This window comes from Opisthorchis viverrini (genome assembly GCF_000715545.1).
Source record: "Opisthorchis viverrini unplaced genomic scaffold opera_v5_206, whole genome shotgun sequence".
NCBI lineage: Eukaryota > Metazoa > Platyhelminthes > Trematoda > Opisthorchiida > Opisthorchiidae > Opisthorchis > Opisthorchis viverrini.
Genome location: NW_008751862.1, coordinates 430227 through 449866, shown reverse-complemented (window position 1 = coordinate 449866; position 19640 = coordinate 430227). Strand labels below are relative to the sequence as shown.

At 45.9% G+C, this 19640-nt stretch overlaps 1 protein-coding gene across 1 annotated transcript in view; it reads right to left on the bottom strand.

Moving 5' to 3' along the window:
• The window catches only part of T265_08197 (hypothetical protein), a gene marked incomplete at both ends in the record, with an annotated part of 35470 nt that extends 16625 nt beyond the window's left edge, over positions 1-18845 (bottom strand). Inside the window, 5 exons of the mRNA XM_009173926.1 lie at positions 3594-3832; positions 4352-4527; positions 11672-11876; positions 11928-12051; positions 18660-18845. Coding sequence (XP_009172190.1) covers positions 3594-3832; positions 4352-4527; positions 11672-11876; positions 11928-12051; positions 18660-18812 — 897 coding nt within the window. The remainder of the gene's footprint in view (positions 1-3593; positions 3833-4351; positions 4528-11671; positions 11877-11927; positions 12052-18659) is intronic.
• Positions 18846-19640: the final 795 nt, after the last annotated feature.

The following is a 19640-nucleotide window of genomic DNA, read 5'->3' as shown; positions in this document are numbered from 1 at the left end:
GGCTATTTGAACACCAGGGTTTTGGAGACCCTCCAGCGTTCGTCTCATTATTTCATCGATCACGAAGTTAAAAAGGAATGGAGAGAGTGGGCATCCCTGACGGACACCGCTTTGTGTGCGGAAGCTTTTGGAGAGCAAAACTCTCCTCGCCTGTCATAGGACATACACACAAGCGTGACCGAACAGTTAAGTAAGTAGACCACTAGCCAGGATCTAGCGCGTTCGAGCTCCCTATAGTTCCGCGAGATGCGCACCGCTGATGATTCCCAACAAGAATGAAACAACTGCACAGTGCCCCTTGGGGCACTGTTTCACAGACATGACAAAATATCCATTGAAATTTCAAAATCCCCTCACACTACCAACAATCTACAAGTAGCTCAGAGGGAGAATAAAATGCGTCTGATGAGTAAAACCTACATCTGAGAAGTCGCCACCTGAGGAGCCAATCAACACGCCACTACGTGATGTGCACTCTGTAAGTGAAGGATACATGGTAGCATATCATGTCTAATTGTCGATCAGTCACGCTGCTGATTAGCCGCTCGTGGCCGAACAGTTAAGTGTTCAAACCACTGGCCAGCAGGTCGCGGGTTCAAGTCTCCCTGGAGTTTCGTGAAGCGCACTGGTGGTGATTCCCGAAAGGAATGAAACAGCTGTACAATGCTTTCCGAATTTTCAGCACAGACTGGCTTCAAATGCAGGACGAAATATCCATTACCAGCCGCTGTTTGTTCAGGTAGCTCGAATGCGTTTACTGGTGGTTGATCAGATGGCAGTTGATCTGTTCGCCGAGCTTGGGAATTGGCTTGCAAACGTTTCGTCCCCAGTCGAGGAGACATTGTCAGTGCGCACTGACGAAGATAAAGAAAATTCACCAGCGTTCTGTAATTCTTCAAGCTCGTGATTATCCGGTGTTTGAGGGATCCGCGTGAACCAGCACAGTCACTAGTTGCTGGTGTGGCTTCTCTGACAGCTATATGATCTGCTGATCTCGACAATATTCAGTGTTCATTTAATCGAGTCGGATGGCTTCGAGAAACGGTTCTGAAAGCTGACAGTATAGATTCTTTAACCCGCTTTCATTCAACCGCCAAGCAATCTTCGTCGTCCGCACAACTGTGCGCTTCAAGTGGCTTTCTAGCCAGATCAGCTCGATATTCCTTAGCTACTGAAACTTACAAAGCTGATGAATAGAACTCTCTACTTTGGCATGTGCAAAGCGAATTGACAACCGGGCTCGAACAACGACATGACTAAAGTAGAGTTGCGCAATCCAGAAGGGACGACAATCCTCAATTGAGGCCCTCCACTGTTAACTGATAGCCAACTGAGTCCATGACTATCTAGCAGTTGGCGGTCTCCAAGCAACTCGACGTGAGCGCGTGGGTCGAAAGTTTGTATACAACTCAAGCAACCGCTCCCCACTATCCGTAAGCTCAGAATCGACTCCAAATCTACCGCACAATTGTGCTCCTTCCGGACTCAGTCATCCAACCTGGGCATTCATACCACCGGCAAGGATTACCATAGCCGTCCTTCTTGCTGACAGAGAAGTCAAGACAGATATTGGTAAAAACCCGTTCTTCTCAGTCTCAGAAATGCTATTTGTTGAAGCGTATACCGATACAACAAACACCGTTTAGCGCATCGAACTGCATTGATCTTAATTGTGCCAGACAACCACACAGCACAAAGACTACTGTTTACTGGAATCCACTCCAGTAAGGCGCTTTCAGCTTCGGGCTGAGTGCAACTCTCACACCAAGGTTTCGGCAAGAGGTCCTGTTGCCCAATTCAACATACAGCATCAACAATAAAGACTGCAACATGGGTCAGATCTCTTGTGGTTAGTAAGTGGGAAACTGTTCAGACACGATACAATGGGTAGGGGAGTGGCAGATGGGTTGATCGTACTCCATCGTTCGATGGGTGGGTAGGGGAAGGCCAGTGGGTGAAAACGTGCAAAAGCGAATGATACTTCCCGGCTGCCTAAACCGAAAAAGTGGAGTTGGTTGAGGTACCCCACCTTGAGTCCTTGACCCAAAGGTCTGATCCATAAGACAAAGGAAGGATGTAGGGCTTTGTTCCTAGCCTGACTTAAAAGTCCGAACCGCGAGGAAGCAGCTATTACGCTTTTTGGAGCACCATTCGCGGAGTTAATAACTGAATGGTCTGAGCCGCTTGACTGCAAGGGGCCCACCTAGCCCAAGGACGCAGGAAATAAAGCATTAGTGTCTCACTCCTAATGCAACTGCGCACAGCAGCTGCCTATTGAGCAGCATCGGGGCCTCTGGTTTTAAAAGTATTTGAACTGTACTGAATGATGCGCTGGCAACCATGGTCAACTGTTGGGCGATCGGAGAGTGGGAGTTTCAGGACCGAGCGGGACGGCCCAAGTGGTTAGAGCGCGAATTTACCGACCGGAAGGTCCGTGATTCGAACCCCACCTCTGCCTTTTGACTTCCCCTGTCTAGGCTTGGGAAACCTGACAGTATCCAAGCCCTCATGCTTCCTTCTGGTGACATGGCAGTTAGGCATCGAAAAGGTGCCTTCCTTCCTCAGAGGAAGGTAGCATCGCTACTTCCATAAATATGGATATTCTGGTCGCCTGGGGGAAACGTTTTACTGCCTATCGCAGAGGACAGTACGACTTTACCTCCAGACCGCCTTGTAATTTTTTGACGAGATTACGGCAGTGAAGAATCTGACCAGATAAGCCCCAGGCCATCGCCAATCTATAGGTGTATTTTCTGGCGAACACATTGACAACCATATTTCAGCCGAAATGAGTGATCCGGGTATTCCTCACTTGGCTATTCATCCATTGGCGGAGTATCTTGAGTCCTGAAAATTGTGATAAAGTCGCAGTAGCCCATGAGCCTTTGTGGATTTCAAATCAAATATCTTAAAATTTGTTCACGAGGAGGGGCAAATTCATCATTTTTTGCTTTTTGGGTAGCGAAAATATACCATTCTCTACAGCGCATGTACCAGATGAATGCATGCTTGTGGGAATACAATGCACTGATATCGGTGTCGGATTGATGCAGTCCTAAAGGATTTGACAAGGTATTCTTCTGCTCTCCAAGACGATGCCTCTGAATAGAGGTGTCTCCGGAGAAGACAGATATTGCTCAGCCCCAAAATTACATGAATTACAGAGTGTTTCAAGAGAGGTACTCCGAGGAACACAGCCTCACAGAAAAGTGCATTTTACGCATGGGTGGGAATTCGATCACCCGATGATATACAAAGGATTGGGTTCCGGCAAATAATCTTTTTTTGAGTGCTCAACATGCCATCTGAAGCCAGCGAATCCACCACTCCGCAGAGAAAACACGTAAAATTTCAAGCACATGAAAAGTGGGTGATTATTTTGCTGTCATCTGTACTAGACAGAGCTCCGTACATCCCTGCATAGGACTGAACGTTCAACAAGAATGGGGCATTTCATCTCATTTGGTTGGTCTTGAACCGACATCCGGGAGAGATAGGCAAAGGCCTAACTGACTCCCAAAGTCATAACACGATTACAGGGGAGCATTGAAATAAATGAGTCCCAATCAGGTTATCGAATAAACATAGCTCACCCTATATCGTCCATCCACCATGCCTACGACTCCGATCGGTTCCGTAGGATTACGTTTCTGTACTACCTGAGCGGCACATTCGGCTGATTTATCCATACAAAACCCAATAAAGTATGTATCGGGCAGTTTGACCAAGATATTGTCCACGCAGTAAATCTGAACATATTCTACGCCGCGAGCGGCCATATCGTCCAGTATGTGGCGTTCGCGGAGCGCGTTGTACAACCCACCATTGCCATCTGCAATTAAAACCAAAGGGAAACAGTGGAGCTTAACTGAAATATATTTAATCAACAAAAGCGCTTTGGCTAGGTTAGAATGAGGGGATTTCTATGAGATAGCTAACGACAGCTTAAGAGTAACTTGCGTTCCATAGGATAGGTTATACCAACTGCTCCGTGCCTCATGCAACAGACTCAATCAGATAGTTCTGACAAACATCAAAATCATTTGTTTTGTGTTACCTAGAAACCATCGTGAACACTTGGTTGTGTGTGGGAAAAGCAGGGCTGATGTGTCCTTCCCCGAAAACTTTTGGTCGAGACATGCATCGAATGGTGATGCTAGAGCTGAGCTAGCCGAAAGTGTTCCCAGTCTCGAAAACCAATAAAAGACTAAAGGTTAGAAGTAGAACAGGTCATTATGAAAAGTTCTATCCATTTGACTACAACCGAATCAATTTCACCGTACAGAATTTGAAATACAGCAACTGTGGGGTTGATAAAACAAACGAAAATCAAACAAGCTAAACAACTTACCGGGTGCCATAGCCGGTTTGTACTTCTGGTCCATCAGGATTTTCCCATCAAATCCAATAGCGGGAAGTGTGAACTGTTCGAATAGAATGATGTTCTTTGGATCATGACCGAAGTAGTTGTGAGATTTGAAGAATGCCCTAGTCGTTTCCTCGGTGTGTTCTGAGGTCATTATATACCTTGAAAAAAAGGGACGAACGGGTGTGGAGCAAAAACCAAACACCAAGAAACAAATAAGCACTCTAACACTGGCTGTTTGTGTGGATAAAGTTTCACTACTACACTAGGAAAACTAACTTCTAAAACGGACGTAACGAAATCAGCACGTTATGTGGGGTTACGTGTACCGACCACCAGAGTGCAGAAAAACGTCCACCAAAAACAGCGAGCACGGTCAGGCAACAGTAGAACAAAGAACATCACAAATACTTGTTGGGTGGAAGGTCCTCATGTACATATGGAGGTGAAATAAGATAATACGTGGATCCCAGTTCGGTGTCTGATCAAAGTAGTGAGCTGGAAGGACCCAGACAAATACAGTAGGAATAAAAGTATCCGATCGATGACTGCGTTTTCCCGATTCTAAAGGCGCAAGACGTTCAAAAAGCTATCCACCAACAGAACAAGCTACTCCCAAAATACCTCCAAATTCTTCAAACTTTCTTCATCGAAACTGCACTAAGCATCCCAAAGGACGGGACAAACTCTTCTTTGGGGAACTGCGTTTTCACGGAACTCTACCAAATATGATAGCCCCATGCGGAGGTATACATTACTGGCAAAAGAACTTAAACAAATTTATGCGGCCGCCATAATGACTCATCTACATTCCTGTCGCTCACTTGCGTTTTGTCTGAAATTATGTAAGAGAAAAAGGAGATCCAGGACAGTCATTCGGTTTGGAAAAAGCAGAAGCTAGACAAGTTGGAGCTGTCACCTACTTAATCTGGCCTCGTACCCATCACATTAACCCCCTTAGCCCGTATTTAGACTCCCAGGATTCAAGCCATCATACGAAGACAGTATTCTGAAATGCAATGTTCAATCGTTCTCAGGTTTTCCATCGAGACTCCGCCAATCATTATGGAGAAGGAGAGAAGCACTGTACAGTTGCATCACCTTTTTGAATCACCAGCAGTGCGTATTTGACGAAACTCAAGGGGGTCTCGAACCCACGACCTCCCGGCGAGCAGCTTAAACACTTAACCGATCAGTCACAAGCAGCTGATCGGCCAGCTGAGTCGCAGCTAGAAAGGATATAGCGCCACACATTCTTCACTCACGGAATCTATGCCACGTGGTCACGTGTTGACTGGCTCCGTCGGTGATGACTTCAAATAGAAATCCGGCTCTTCTTGTGAAATTATTCTTCCTCCGAACTACTTAGAGATTTTTGATAGTGTGAGCAGACTTCGAAATTTTCAGGTATGAGTTAGTCGCGCCGCTGATCAGATGATCGCGTCCAAACAGTTGTGTTCAGACGACTAGCCAGACGTCGCGGGTTCGAAACTCCTTAGAGTTTCGCCAGATGCGCACTGCTGATGGTTTCCAATAGGGGTGCTTCCCGGCTTTTCCGGGCAGATTAGCTATCCCTACAAGACGAAAGCTCAATGGGAAATTTGCAAATCTCCTCACACTACCAACATCCTCAAGTTCCCCTTCACAAAACACCAATTCTAATGATTTACAAGCGTCTCGCCATTTGGCCTGTCGTTGATCCTTTGGCATGGTTCAACTTGACTAGCTAACTAAAAAACACGGCAGCTTGAGCACAAGGACGCATGTGTATGTCCTTGTTCCTGAACTGCGCAAAGTCTGACATTGTCACCGGGGTGGTCAGCAGAAAACCTGGAACGACGCCACCCGATACTGAAAATCTGAATCTATAGGCTCTCTACGGCCCACTCCAGAGAAAATAACATTGTGCTGATATCTGAGAGTCTTGCCACCAGCCGTTGTGCATGGATGGCTGTGATTCGAGACAACCGAAGGTCTGCCCCTCATCACACAGATGACCGAAGTAAAGTACTATTAAAACGGGTTGGCAGGATGTCGTGTACCGGTGGGAATCGCGCCGCTACAACTAGAACGGTTGGCACTCGTGCTGTTATGTAACTTTTTATAGACGTCAAGCACACTGAAACAGAAACCACTCTGAAGGGAAATCCAATAAATTCTGTCCACATGTTTTAGAGAGCTGCAACCAACTATACAACAAAACTCATACAGCGGTAAGGAACGCGATAAAAAAAACAAAGAACAAGAAACCATTTATTTGAAATCATATGAAACGCATATTTTTTAGATCTTTCAGGCTCCAAATGTGGTCATAAAAATCAACTAATATCTAGTGTTGGGTGCAGACAGTTGGTTCTTGACTTAACCCGAGAAGAGGAAACACCTCCAAAAGGAACAAAATATGATTTTTCCAACCGCTTCTGACTTGATACAGGCTGTTGTATAGACTCCACGACAGAATTATATGAATAACCTGTTTATCCAGAAAATGTTCAGTTATTCCACGCCAGGAACACTGAAAAGTGATCGCGAAAGATATTGTGATGAACTCCGTTATCCACTTCTGATGAGCTGCCGACTCAAGTTCCGTACAAGGGTCACTCAACAGGCATTGGAAAGATCAAGATATCTTCCAAATTTGTATCTGTCAAACGCAGTCTTGACAGTGGTCAAATTTTTATGATTAGTGTGGTTTCACAGAAGTTCATAAAGGCACAAAAACTAGTGTGAAAATATCAAGGTACTCATTGAAATGCATGGAAGGTAGGGTAGGCTGAAGTAAATACATGTCTATCACCCCGTCTAGACAGGAAAACCTACTCCAGCATGTCAGTCACCGTTGGTCAATTCTGTATGGCTACGACTAACTAAACCATGACAAATACTGACTTTCAAGTCTTCTTCTATTTTGAAATTATAATACTCAACCGGTACGCGAGTCTACTGGCGCTATGCTCTCACCCTCAGGTAATTCCGACGGAATACTGCTGCACGATAACAACTCGCACTGCAATTTCATAGTTGGTAGGATGGAGCTGACGGTATTGGTGGCTAAGGCACTAAATCTGCCCTCGACCAAGGACGCCATATAAACGACCACCCACCTTTGCTGACGATACCGAACTAAGTATAAAAGCACTTCCAAGGGCTCAACCTAGATCTGCGCCAATTCAATGCAAGGATAGGGGCGACATGTAACGCTATATCTGAAAATGGGTAAATTCCGTTCCATCAGGATTCTAATAGCATGAAAAAGGCTTCTATCGCGAATAGACAAACATCGACCGGTCTGACTCACTAACAAAACAAACAGTGCAGTAGATCTCAGAAGAGTAGCTAGACCATGGACGTTGAGGCTCAAAATCAAGCAAAAAATTGAAGGACGATGAGAGGCTATTTGCCTTGCCCAAACGATTATCGGTGTCACTGCAAGTTGTCATGTTAGGCACACAAAAACACAAGAACTGGAGTGTTGTTTACGTGGTTAGGTCCAAGCTGAAATGCACCGGATGGCATGACTTTGCTTTTTATTTCTAATTGATTTTTTGTTATTCACAAAAGTGGTTTACAAGGGTGGAAAGAATGCATTACCACTAATGAGCACTGGGTTGATTAAAAACAATAAAACCAAGGAAATCAAAAGATGTGCAATTACAGCGCAACTGTATGACACCATGAATGTCTGCGCATAGGATTTACAACCTGTTGTGAAACATTTGAAAAACATGAGAATCTACAAAAATAGAAGGTAAAAGAGAGTCTGACAGCGGGGTGGATTCAGGAATAAAATAGATATGTTCGGTAACGGGGGGCTCAAACGTGACATAGATAACCAAAATGTCGGTTCGACAATAGAACCAAATCGCGAATGGAAAGGAAGCGATGAGTCTAGTGGAGTACTGAACGCGTTAGTGGCAACAAACTAGCAAGAGAGGCGACACTCCAACAATGAAAACAGGTTCACAGGTCATCTGTTGAAGAAAGGAAGTCAACGAAACTCTCCATGGAATGCTGTCTAGAAATCACAGACATGGAAGAGCACCGCCCAAAACATTAAAGCAATATTCCTGAGTGGAAGATGAAAATATTTGCAAAAGCTAAAGAGACTACCTTTTCCAAAGACTCGAGCTGCAAAGGGGGAGTCTGAAAGGCAAGCAAATGGATCATTGGAGAAACGACTTAGAATCCGTAAAGGATGGAAGATCAATGAAAACAGAAAGGAGCATTGGCGGGTTCGGCATTTCGGATTCAGGAAGCACTAAACACGAATGTTCGTAATATCCAGGACTGAGGCTCTCCATCGGTCACTGATGTCTTGTAGTAGGTGGCCTCCAAGTAACTCGGTGTGTGCATTTGTGTTGGAAGTTCGTACTGGCCAGGAACAGGCGATGGTCTGCACACAACTGAAGAAGCAACTCTCCGTTATCCGTACGCCCAGCATCGACTCCAAATCGACCACAAAATTGTGCTTCTTCCAGACTTGGTCATTCAACTTAGCCATTCACATCACCCGCCAGGAGCACTATATCCGTCCTTCGTGCCGACCGAAGCAGTCGTGACAGATTTTGATTGAACTCGTCCTTCTCAGTCTCAGAACTGCTATCTGTTGGGGCGTATGCTGGTACAATAAGCAGACATCGTTTACCAGATCGACCTGCGTTAATCCTAATTGAGCCAGACAACCGCACCGCGCAAGGGCGACTGTTTACTGGGTTCCACTCCAGTAAGGCGCTTACAGCCTTGGGGCTGAGTGCAATCCCACACCGTAAATACCACGAGCCATTGCGTCAGGATTACCGGATGCCCGAAGAGTGAAATGTGGAACATCTAGGTTCATCCTAATCGGCTAGAGGAGTAAGACCGAAGTGGGATCTTGTATGCGTGTTTCGGAGACACAACATACATCGATAGAGAGGGAAAGTAAGATTTCAGCAAGTGATGCTGATGCCTAATTTGGCATACAGTACGGACATCGAACGCTGCAAAGTGGATCAGATCTTTTGAGGTAAGAATATTATTATTTTAGTTTATTTTCCGGGTGATGGTTGAGGTACAGAACAGTGGTTAGGGAATAGGTAGATGGGTTGATTGCACTGCATTGTATGATGGGTGGGGAGGAAATGGAGGGAAGGCCGGTCAGCGAAGAGCTGCAAGGGCAAATGATACCTCCCGGTTGCCCAGGAAGGGGGCTTAATCGAGGTACCTCACCTTGAGCCTTTAACTGAAGTCTGACCCGCAAGCGTGGATGTGGAGATGCTTGAAGGATGGGATGTTCGGGAGCCCTGCCCTAGCCTCTGACTCAAAACTCTGGACCTCGAGACAGCGGTTGTTATGGTTTTCTTGGGGGACCCTTCCTGGAGCCAACGACTCAGTAGTGTGACCTTCTTGGCTGTTGGGGGCCAGATTGGCCCGAGGGCGCAGGGAGTAGGGAATTACTGACTCACTCCTGATGCGGCTGCGCACAGCAGGTGCCGTTTGAGCAGCATCGGGCTCTTTATTTCTAAAAGCATTTCGACCGTATTGAATAATGTGCCGGCGGTCAAGGTCAACCGTTGGGCGATCGGAGTGTGCGGGGCTTTGGGCCGAACTTTTATAACCCATCCTTTTTAGGGGGGGGACAGCTTTCAGGGACTGAGTTCCAGCTAGTACAGCCCGACCAACACAACAAGGTGACAGCTTTAGGTCGAGAGACAAAGAGGATATGAGTATGGGCCCAACCTATCTCCCTTCACAAAACAGACACAATAGTGCAAGGGGGATTCGAAATGTGCAAGCATGCCGTGGCCCGATATTTGTGTTTCGGTGAGGAGAAACAATAGAAGAAATTATAAGGGGTGATGGATAGAGTCAATGCCACTTTTCAAATCATGAATGCCACAAAGCAAGACTTCGATTTTGGAAACAAAAGCGAGGTATTATTTATTATTAGTCCTGTGGCTCCATTTTTGTTTTGTGGTTGACAGACCGACGTCCCATCCAAGGGCTTGGAATGGTGGACTACTCCCACAGTTGCGCGGTGATACCTCCTAGGACGGCACCAATAGCCACGGATCACCCGCAAGTGACCTACTGCTTGCGCCTGCAGCTGGGCAAATTTGACACTCACACGGAAACCAGTCATTTTTGCTCAATCCACCGTCAGCCTGAGACTAAAAACGGGAGTAGTCATATTATTTCGCCACGGCCCTCCTTAGCTTCCAAGCTTTGAAGGTGATCGAAATAATTGCATACTGTGGTTCAGCGATGTAGAATTACAGTAAGCCAAATGAAGTCAAGCTGTAGGCACCCAAAGGTGAAGTATTATCACACAAATTCACAACAGTATTACACTCGTGATAAAATACTTCAGTACATGTCTGAAAAATTCGCCTATAATATCCACCAGTAAAAGCTTCACAAACGTGGACCAGACAGAAGTTATTACATAAGGCAGTGGGAGTAACTAGGAAACAGTAAAGTTTTGTACTTCAGGCAAGTGCACGAGGTAGAGCTGACTCTGGTGAGAGGCATGAAGACGGGAGGAATCCGTTCGGTGAAGTCAGAATAGCCACTATAACCAGAAAGAAGTTCTAGTGACCTGATAATGAGGTATTAGTCCTACTCAGAAAAAGATATGGGAACAATTAACCCAGAGGAGGAGAATACAAGCGTTAAAAAACCTGTGAACATGATTGAGAGAAACAGGAAGCGTCCTCCATGTCACAGCATGAAAAGCTAGATATCGAACCATGTGAAAGACTGCTACGATGTGACAGACCAACTGGGATCACTTGAGGAGATCATCCCTTGATAAAACAGAGCAGAAAAAGAAGGAAGCTGAAAGCAATCATGGGTTGATGGCAATTAAGTAGCCTATTGTGAAGTCAACAGGTGAGGAAAAGGAAAACATTTTGGTATTCTAGAACTTAAGGGCGAGCGTTAATCGAATTAGCTAATACCTTCATTTAGCACAATTTGTAGCCGCCAATTTGCGCCAGGCGCCTATCGCTATGTGATCAGCCTATTTTAAATAAGTGAGAAAATCAGAGGGCATGTCTCTTATGCAAAAAAAGTAAAAATAGCACCCTGGGGGACACCATCGTTAATCAGCAATAAAGGAGATATGCAGCGGCCGACCGCATGAACCATGCACGATTAAGGAGTATGAGGTGGTCCAGTGTAAGCTTGAAAAAAATTAACTTGAAAGTTGAAAAGCGACGCCAGTTTGAAAACCCCACTGACCGCAGAAATCACACCCGGAAAACGTGGCAAAAATTTCCCGCAGTCAAGCAAACGCGGTATAGTAAACAGTCCAAAACCACTAACCATGGAATGGAGGCCGTTGAACCAAATTTAGCGCGGGCGAGTCGAACAACACGGAGAATGTGTTCCGCCTGGATCTGATAGAGAGAACGACCAGATGGTAGGTTTGGACAGAACAACCCTTTCGGTAAAGGCGACCCTAATCGCGTGCCCTGACCACCAGCCAACAAAAGAATGGCAACCTTGCCCTCATGTACAGCTTGTAGGGCTGAAACGAACGCATGAATGTAAAAAGATCGTCCTTTTAAAAACAGCATACCGTTCATATGGTATTTGTCCAAAACAAGCGGATCGGTTGATCGCAGATATGATAAGCAGCCGCATATTTTTTCATCTGGAGGAAGCAAGCGATTCTCAAAATTGACCGCCACCTTTCCTCGCGCCTGCGATTAGATGACAAAGGTAAAGTCGATTAGAACAGATAAATCTGATGGGTCTAATGTTTAAGAAGCAAACTGAGAATAAGACATCGATGTGTGATTCGTCTTCCTTTGGAATTAGAGTCAGCCTGCGGCGATAAGCTAAGACGAGTTAACCACAAGTTCGATAAACTGATACAAATTGGTGTCAGCACCTTCGCCTATAAAGTTTCCTCAAGAACTGTCCCCCTTTCAGAAGGTTTGCCAGACCCTTCTGAAAAGACAACCTCTCAGTCGGTCCCACACCTTCTGCAATCGATTGAAAACTGTCCCCCTTGTTAAAATTACCCACAGTATAAGTCTTACGAACTAAGGGAACTGGGTCTTCAGTAGGGGGACCAACATTACCGCTGAGCTATGAATAGCTCGTCAAAGTTGCGATTGGCCTGCAAGCAACAGCCACACCCTAGTTCAGCTGATTCGATTAGCCGGCCAAAAGAAGGCAGGTGTCGGTCAAACAATAAGCGAAGAAGACGGAACCGCAATTCACCACCTCAATCGTCGTCCTGAGCGATGAGCTGAGTGCTTTAAACAGTTCACCTGGAAAAACCCGGTGCGCGTCAGCTGGAAATCGACACAGGCCCGCCTTCGACAACAGATAACTAATGTGAGATATCACACCTTCAACGCGAGAAGACTCCCGTACCCTGAACTTTTAAAAGGCGGCGAGTTCCTTGTGACGAGCATACTGCAGATTTGGAAGGAAAACAGAATAGAGGTCAAATAGAGCTCGCTGACCATCATCCAAGTTTCAGGAAGGGCTTAAAAAGTCATGCGAAAACCATCGTGGCATCACTCTTGTATCCTTCGAATCTAGGGTGCTCTCTGGCACTATTCTGCGCGGGCTGGTCGATTATCGGGAGAGAAACTGGCGAGAATCGAGCAGGGTTTTCCCTATTCGGGGGTGCATCCACCAAATCTTTACCTTAATATATTCTTGAACAGCTCCACTTATTGAAACTTCCCACACTGGTTGTTCTTCTTGACAAGATATCAGCTTTCGAATCTGTCAATGGTCAGAAAATGTGACGGTATCTTGCAATGAAAGGTATCCCTCCGAAATCTATATCCCTTATGAAGCCACTGTGTGCGAACTCCTGTTGACGCCTACAAGCATATGGCAAATTTACACCTGAGTTAATCGTCATGGCGTAGGATATGGCTGCCCTCTCTTAGCTTTCCTCTTTAACTTTGCTATCGATGTGTTGCCTGCCTGCCTCCGAAACCTCGGGGGTCGAAATGCTCTCCGGATGGTCACTCACAGACACCGAGCATGGGGACAATATTGCTCTCCTTGGCTCATATCCTTCAAAAACGTAAACCATTTCAAATAGCCCAGATAACTCTGCCAAACGGTTCGGCATTCGCTTCACACCTGCAAAGTTCTTACAAGACTGAGTGGAATCAGACCTTAACCAACCCTAGCCGACCGAAGTGGTAGGTAGATTCATTTATCTGGGCAGCTGTATAAGTTTCGGCAGACTAGCTAGAGATGAAATAGTTTCTCGAATCGGGAAAGCCAAGGCAGCTTTCACCAGTCTCCGATACCCATAGCGCCAAATTGACGTGAGTTTCCCCAACAAAGGCAGAGTTTACACTGCACGGTGCGATCCTTACTGCTTTATGGATCGGAGACGTGTCCTCTGCGCGCAGAGGACATACGAATGTGTTTGACCATTGATGTCTCCGAAGTATCAGTAGGGTCTGGTGGGGACATTCGACTAGTAATTCTGAGGCACACCACGTGTTCCTAGGAAGAAGAAACTCTCATACGATAGATAAACTACTTACGCTTCATAGGTTTCGCTGGTTAGGACATGTACTCCAAATGCCAAAAGGCTGTCTGGCTTGCAGAGCTCATTTCGCCCAGCCTTGTGCTGAATGAAAGCGACCGAGAGGTGGACAGTGCATGAACTGACAACGAAATATGAAAACACTAACTAGTGAACTGAGTCGGATGGATAACTGCCGCCTCTGCTCCAGGGCTCAACTCACCAATGGTTAGCGATATTGGTGGAAATGGTCCAATCGCGCAGTCAGTTATCGCATTTAATCCATAGCTACCCTGTTCTCTAATTAATTTAACATATCATCGACTCAAAGGCTGTTTGTCCCCCACCCCACCATTTTCCGATGATCGGAACTGCAGCAGCTGGAACCAAGGTGCCTATGGTGCACGGCTTACTGCTGTTGAATTGAGTTGGTTGGTTGGTCAGGGTATTACAGCTGAAAGATTATTTATTATTATTTATTATTATTTTTTATCATTATTAATGCACCAATTCCTAATGTTAGACTGCTATAAACTGTTATTCTACTCGAGTTATGCGCTATTGGAATGCAGTACTCCGCGCCCTGATCTGCATTTTTTCGGTGGAAGCTTTTACATTCCACTTGGAACACTCGATTGAACCCTCCCTGCTTACACAGAACCAATTACTCTCCAGTCCCATCCGTGACCATAAAGGCACGCGATCGTAAACCAGAACCGCTCCCCGGCACGTGTAAATCAGTATGGCATAGAAAAGCAATCAGGAGTCAGCAGTGCGTTGTTTGGAATACGAGCTCGGGAGAACAACCGAAATCATATTGAAACTGATTGAGACCTGTTCCTTGTGATTTGCTATGTGACTGAGGCAATCCTAGAATTTATCCCGACCAAACGGGGCGTATCCTCTTCTCGAATAAGGAAGCCTTCAAGCCACTTGGCCAGATTACTTGTAAATAGAGACGACTATAGTCGTTTCTATTTCTTCACCAATTAGGAAGAAGGACCACTACTCATTTTTCACCCCATGGGCCGAATTTTTAGCTCAAGCTCGTCCAAAGCCCCGCAGTAACTTCGGGTGAGATAACCACCACAGACTCACGAGGAACGCCGCAAATGTGGGTTGCTTTATCTCCCTACTAATCGGTCTCGGGGGCGCACAGTTCCCTCCCCTAAGCAAGCTAATTAGGTGCTTTCCCGCGTACACAGGACTTTATAGAATTTCATATGAGAGCTATACGCTCTGTCTAGACGCCCAAGTCGAGCAAATAATAAAGTTAGGTGAGATATACCTTAGTTAACTCGGCAACTCTTCCGAAGTTAATGTCACGCGCGCTTCGCAAAAGTATTCCCCGTTCTTTTTCATCCAATTCATTCCAAAATGCGAAGATGTGCCCCTGGCCGGAGTTTTTCGCCGACTCAAAGAAGTCGCGGTAATCACACATATCGATGACAACCTTGAAACCAACGCAGCGCCCTGCCAACGTCCAAGGTCATCGGAGCTTGGCAGGCCAGTTAACAAGTTCAGTAAGGTTGTTCTCTGCTGGGAATCTATCAGTGGCCAGGCTTGTACCAGACTTCAGGTCAACGGGGCTGAAAATTGATACCATAGTTATACCAAACCCGTCAGTTTACGTTAGTGGGTGGGTAACTCCAATGGAAATGAGAAGTCTCTTAGGCTGAACCACCGTAGGTGATGTGGCACTGGGTGAGGCATTCATTATATAAGGGTAAAATGGTGTGGAATCGGAAACGAAACAGGTCTGGTTTATGCGTTACTTAAGAAGGATGAACACGAAGTTTTGTGAACAAAACGGATGCTCTTTACGGCTCCGCACTGAACACATCCAAGCATATGTTACCTCTTTTCTGGCAGTACAGCTGCACTCTAATTCTGGGTGTTTTCGACCCGACGGAGAATCAAAAGGATATATGTAACGCATGTGTTTCGGCGTCCTACAAGTGCACCTAAAATGCAAGTCTTCGAGAAGGATATGACTACTGCTCATACAGTCGGGAAATTTCCCTCGACCATAGGCAGGAGCAGTGTTAGGTGCCGACGGGGATTACCTGCAGCGGACCAGATGCCTGGAGTGTAAAGCGTGATCATTCTCGTTCGAGCGTAAGAAAATTGCTGCGTTTTGAAGACTGATTAGCTTTCGTATCTCCGGATTATGGTTGATTGACGGGAATTTTGGTGCCATTCTAGAAATTTATGGAAGTAAGTTAAATTCGTCAACCCGAGTGATGTCCTGCTTGGTTGCAGAACCGTAAAGTATCCCAGAATGGCCTGTGTGGCCCTTCAGCTTTAGATATAGTTGCGAGCAATGGTAAGAGACAAGTCAATCCCACAAAAAGTGAGTAGCATCAGCAACCAATCTCGTCCATCAAGGTCTAGGATAAACCAAAGAAGTTAGAAAAACTTTGGGACTAAAGTGGATATTAAAGATCCAAAAGAACGCGTGCAGTCGCCTTTGAACAGCAAATGTCACTTCGTCACTGCCGAGCTTGTCAGATCGTTGAAGATTATATTCCATGGTGTTTTGCCCGCAGATTCACAGATCGACAGTAAGGCTGAAACACTTGAGCTTACCTGGTCAGGTATGCTCCCGCGTTCTGTGACTTGAAGCAGCCCGGAAGAAGTAAATTGAAGAATGTTACAGTTCCGCCAGCCGAATGATTCTTACTAAACATTTAACAAACAATTGTGTAGCCGCAAGTGGCTATTTTACACAGCAGTTATTCGGAGAAAGTTGTTGTCCAATACGAACGCAAGGCCTCATGATAACAAACCTTGCGCGTTCCCGCTATGCAATAATCAGGTCAGTAGTGAAGAATGCACCGGTGAAATTGTGCGCAAACAAGACGTTATTATATATAAGGGCCCCCCGGTGGCAACAATAATCGAAAAGATTCGAGTGCACTCAACGTCTTTGCAACATCTCCTTGGCCCGATTCAAAGTGTTTAGGTTCTTCTTGCGTACTGCATGCACGGTTGGGTTGAATGTCTCAAAACGTCGTGGAATGTAGACTCCTCGCGTCTTTTGTGAGTTTATAAGGGTAACTCGTGTGTTAGAATATTCAAAAACAGACAGATGAATATTTGGCGGAGTTTTTGCGGTAAAGCGAAAATCGAAAATATTAGGCGGGTCAGGTATCAGCTTCCGTGTGTTTCCCAGCTCCGTATTGTCCTCTGTTCCATTTTTCCTACGCATTTAAATAACATTTATACAGTCCCATCTTAATGCCACGTAGGCACCTCTTGTCATTCAGAAAAAACTTATTGGTGCTTTGCGACATTGATATTCGCTCGACACAGGCAGACGTTCGTCTGGAAGATCGTAGACGAAACCAAGGAGTGCTCTCTGGACAAAATCACGAAATCATAATAATAACAAAAACAATAATAATAATATTCATTCCCAACTGGTGGGTAGCATACCGTCAGGCATGATCATAGTATTACAGTCAGAGTAAGAGAATATATGATGGAGGTTGTAACTAACGGGAATTTCCTGGAAAAGGGACAGCGACGTAACCAGTGGGCATTAACAAAGTAGGCTTCATCACACGTGAGGTGGCATGAATAGGGACCCGAAACTAAAAGGGCTCTTCATCTCCTATGGAGAACATATCAGAAGACACAAGATCTGATCGTTAGGATTTAAAAGTAGCGGGAAAAAACAATACGAGTGAGGGCATAACAAAAACCGCCTGAAACGTGACAAAGAAACTCCAAACTGCAGCAAGCGTGGAGTCAGAATGATGGATCTAGTGAGGCAGCAGAACGGCCAGGACATGGCCGGACAATTCGGACCAAAGTACAAAACCGTCGCTAGGGCTCCATGTCCATGGGCTGTCAGGCGTATGGCCACGGAAAGCATATGTGGGGATGGTGAAGTGGGCTAATATGCAATATGGATAAATGGTAGTAGGAAACTCAGAATTAGGGCTCCACATGGGCTGTCAGGCGTATGGCCACGGAAAGCATATGTGGGGATGGTGAAGTGGGCTAATATGCAATATGGATAAATGGTTGGTAGAAACTCAGAATCACAGTGTGCTGGAAAACTTAAACGACTCACTAGTATTGCGGCTGGAGTAGGTCCGATTGTAAAAGTTACTTGGGAGAACGTGTTCATGCAAACTGTACGAAAATTGACCGACTTGCCGAGGAGTACGAATAGAAATCGCCGAGATCTTTACATCCGACAGAAGGTTCGGCAGATTGCAACGAACGCCCCCCGGTGGTGGCTGGTCACAAATGAAGACTGATTGTGGTTGCCGGTTGCCGGGAACGAGTGGGCGAGAGGGAGCGGTCAAAGTAGGAAGCGAACAATTGCGGGTATGCTATCAAACTGGGTATCACAGTGCCGTTCCGCCACTGCGCTGAAATACTTCGGTTTTTGGACAGCCCCGTGACGGACTTCGTGATTGAGGTAGTTAGGCTGAGATGCTCAGTCCTGTGATCTCGCGCGTTTGCCGGGAGGTTTCTCAGGGTAAACAAAACAAATGTAATATCGCGCGTATTATTCGTTGTTGTTGTTGTTGTCGTTGTTGTTGTTGTTTAAAGACCAGGGTCAGAACCACCGGAGATCGGCGATGCACACGTGCTAGGAGTGGTTGGTATACCAACACACCAAGGAGCGACACTCCTTGCGGGGCTTAACGATCCACCACACGGTGATCATCCCTTCTGCATGCTACCAGATCTGCAAGGTGGAAACCCATCCAGGCAGCTATAAGTGCGGCTTTTGCATTAAAAGCCCAAGTCGAGCAAATAATAAAGTTAGGTGAGATATACCTTAGTTAACTCGGCAACTCTTCCGAAGTTAATGTCACGCGCGCTTCGCAAAAGTATTCCCCGTTCTTTTTCATCCAATTCATTCCAAAATGCGAAGATGTGCCCCTGGCCGGAGTTTTTCGCCGACTCAAAGAAGTCGCGGTAATCACACATATCGATGACAACCTTGAAACCAACGCAGCGCCCTGCCAACGTCCAAGGTCATCGGAGCTTGGCAGGCCAGTTAACAAGTTCAGTAAGGTTGTTCTCTGCTGGGAATCTATCAGTGGCCAGGCTTGTACCAGACTTCAGGTCAACGGGGCTGAAAATTGATACCATAGTTATACCAAACCCGTCAGTTTACGTTAGTGGGTGGGTAACTCCAATGGAAATGAGAAGTCTCTTAGGCTGAACCACCGTAGGTGATGTGGCACTGGGTGAGGCATTCATTATATAAGGGTAAAATGGTGTGGAATCGGAAACGAAACAGGTCTGGTTTATGCGTTACTTAAGAAGGATGAACACGAAGTTTTGTGAACAAAACGGATGCTCTTTACGGCTCCGCACTGAACACATCCAAGCATATGTTACCTCTTTTCTGGCAGTACAGCTGCACTCTAATTCTGGGTGTTTTCGACCCGACGGAGAATCAAAAGGATATATGTAACGCATGTGTTTCGGCGTCCTACAAGTGCACCTAAAATGCAAGTCTTCGAGAAGGATATGACTACTGCTCATACAGTCGGGAAATTTCCCTCGACCATAGGCAGGAGCAGTGTTAGGTGCCGACGGGGATTACCTGCAGCGGACCAGATGCCTGGAGTGTAAAGCGTGATCATTCTCGTTCGAGCGTAAGAAAATTGCTGCGTTTTGAAGACTGATTAGCTTTCGTATCTCCGGATTATGGTTGATTGACGGGAATTTTGGTGCCATTCTAGAAATTTATGGAAGTAAGTTAAATTCGTCAACCCGAGTGATGTCCTGCTTGGTTGCAGAACCGTA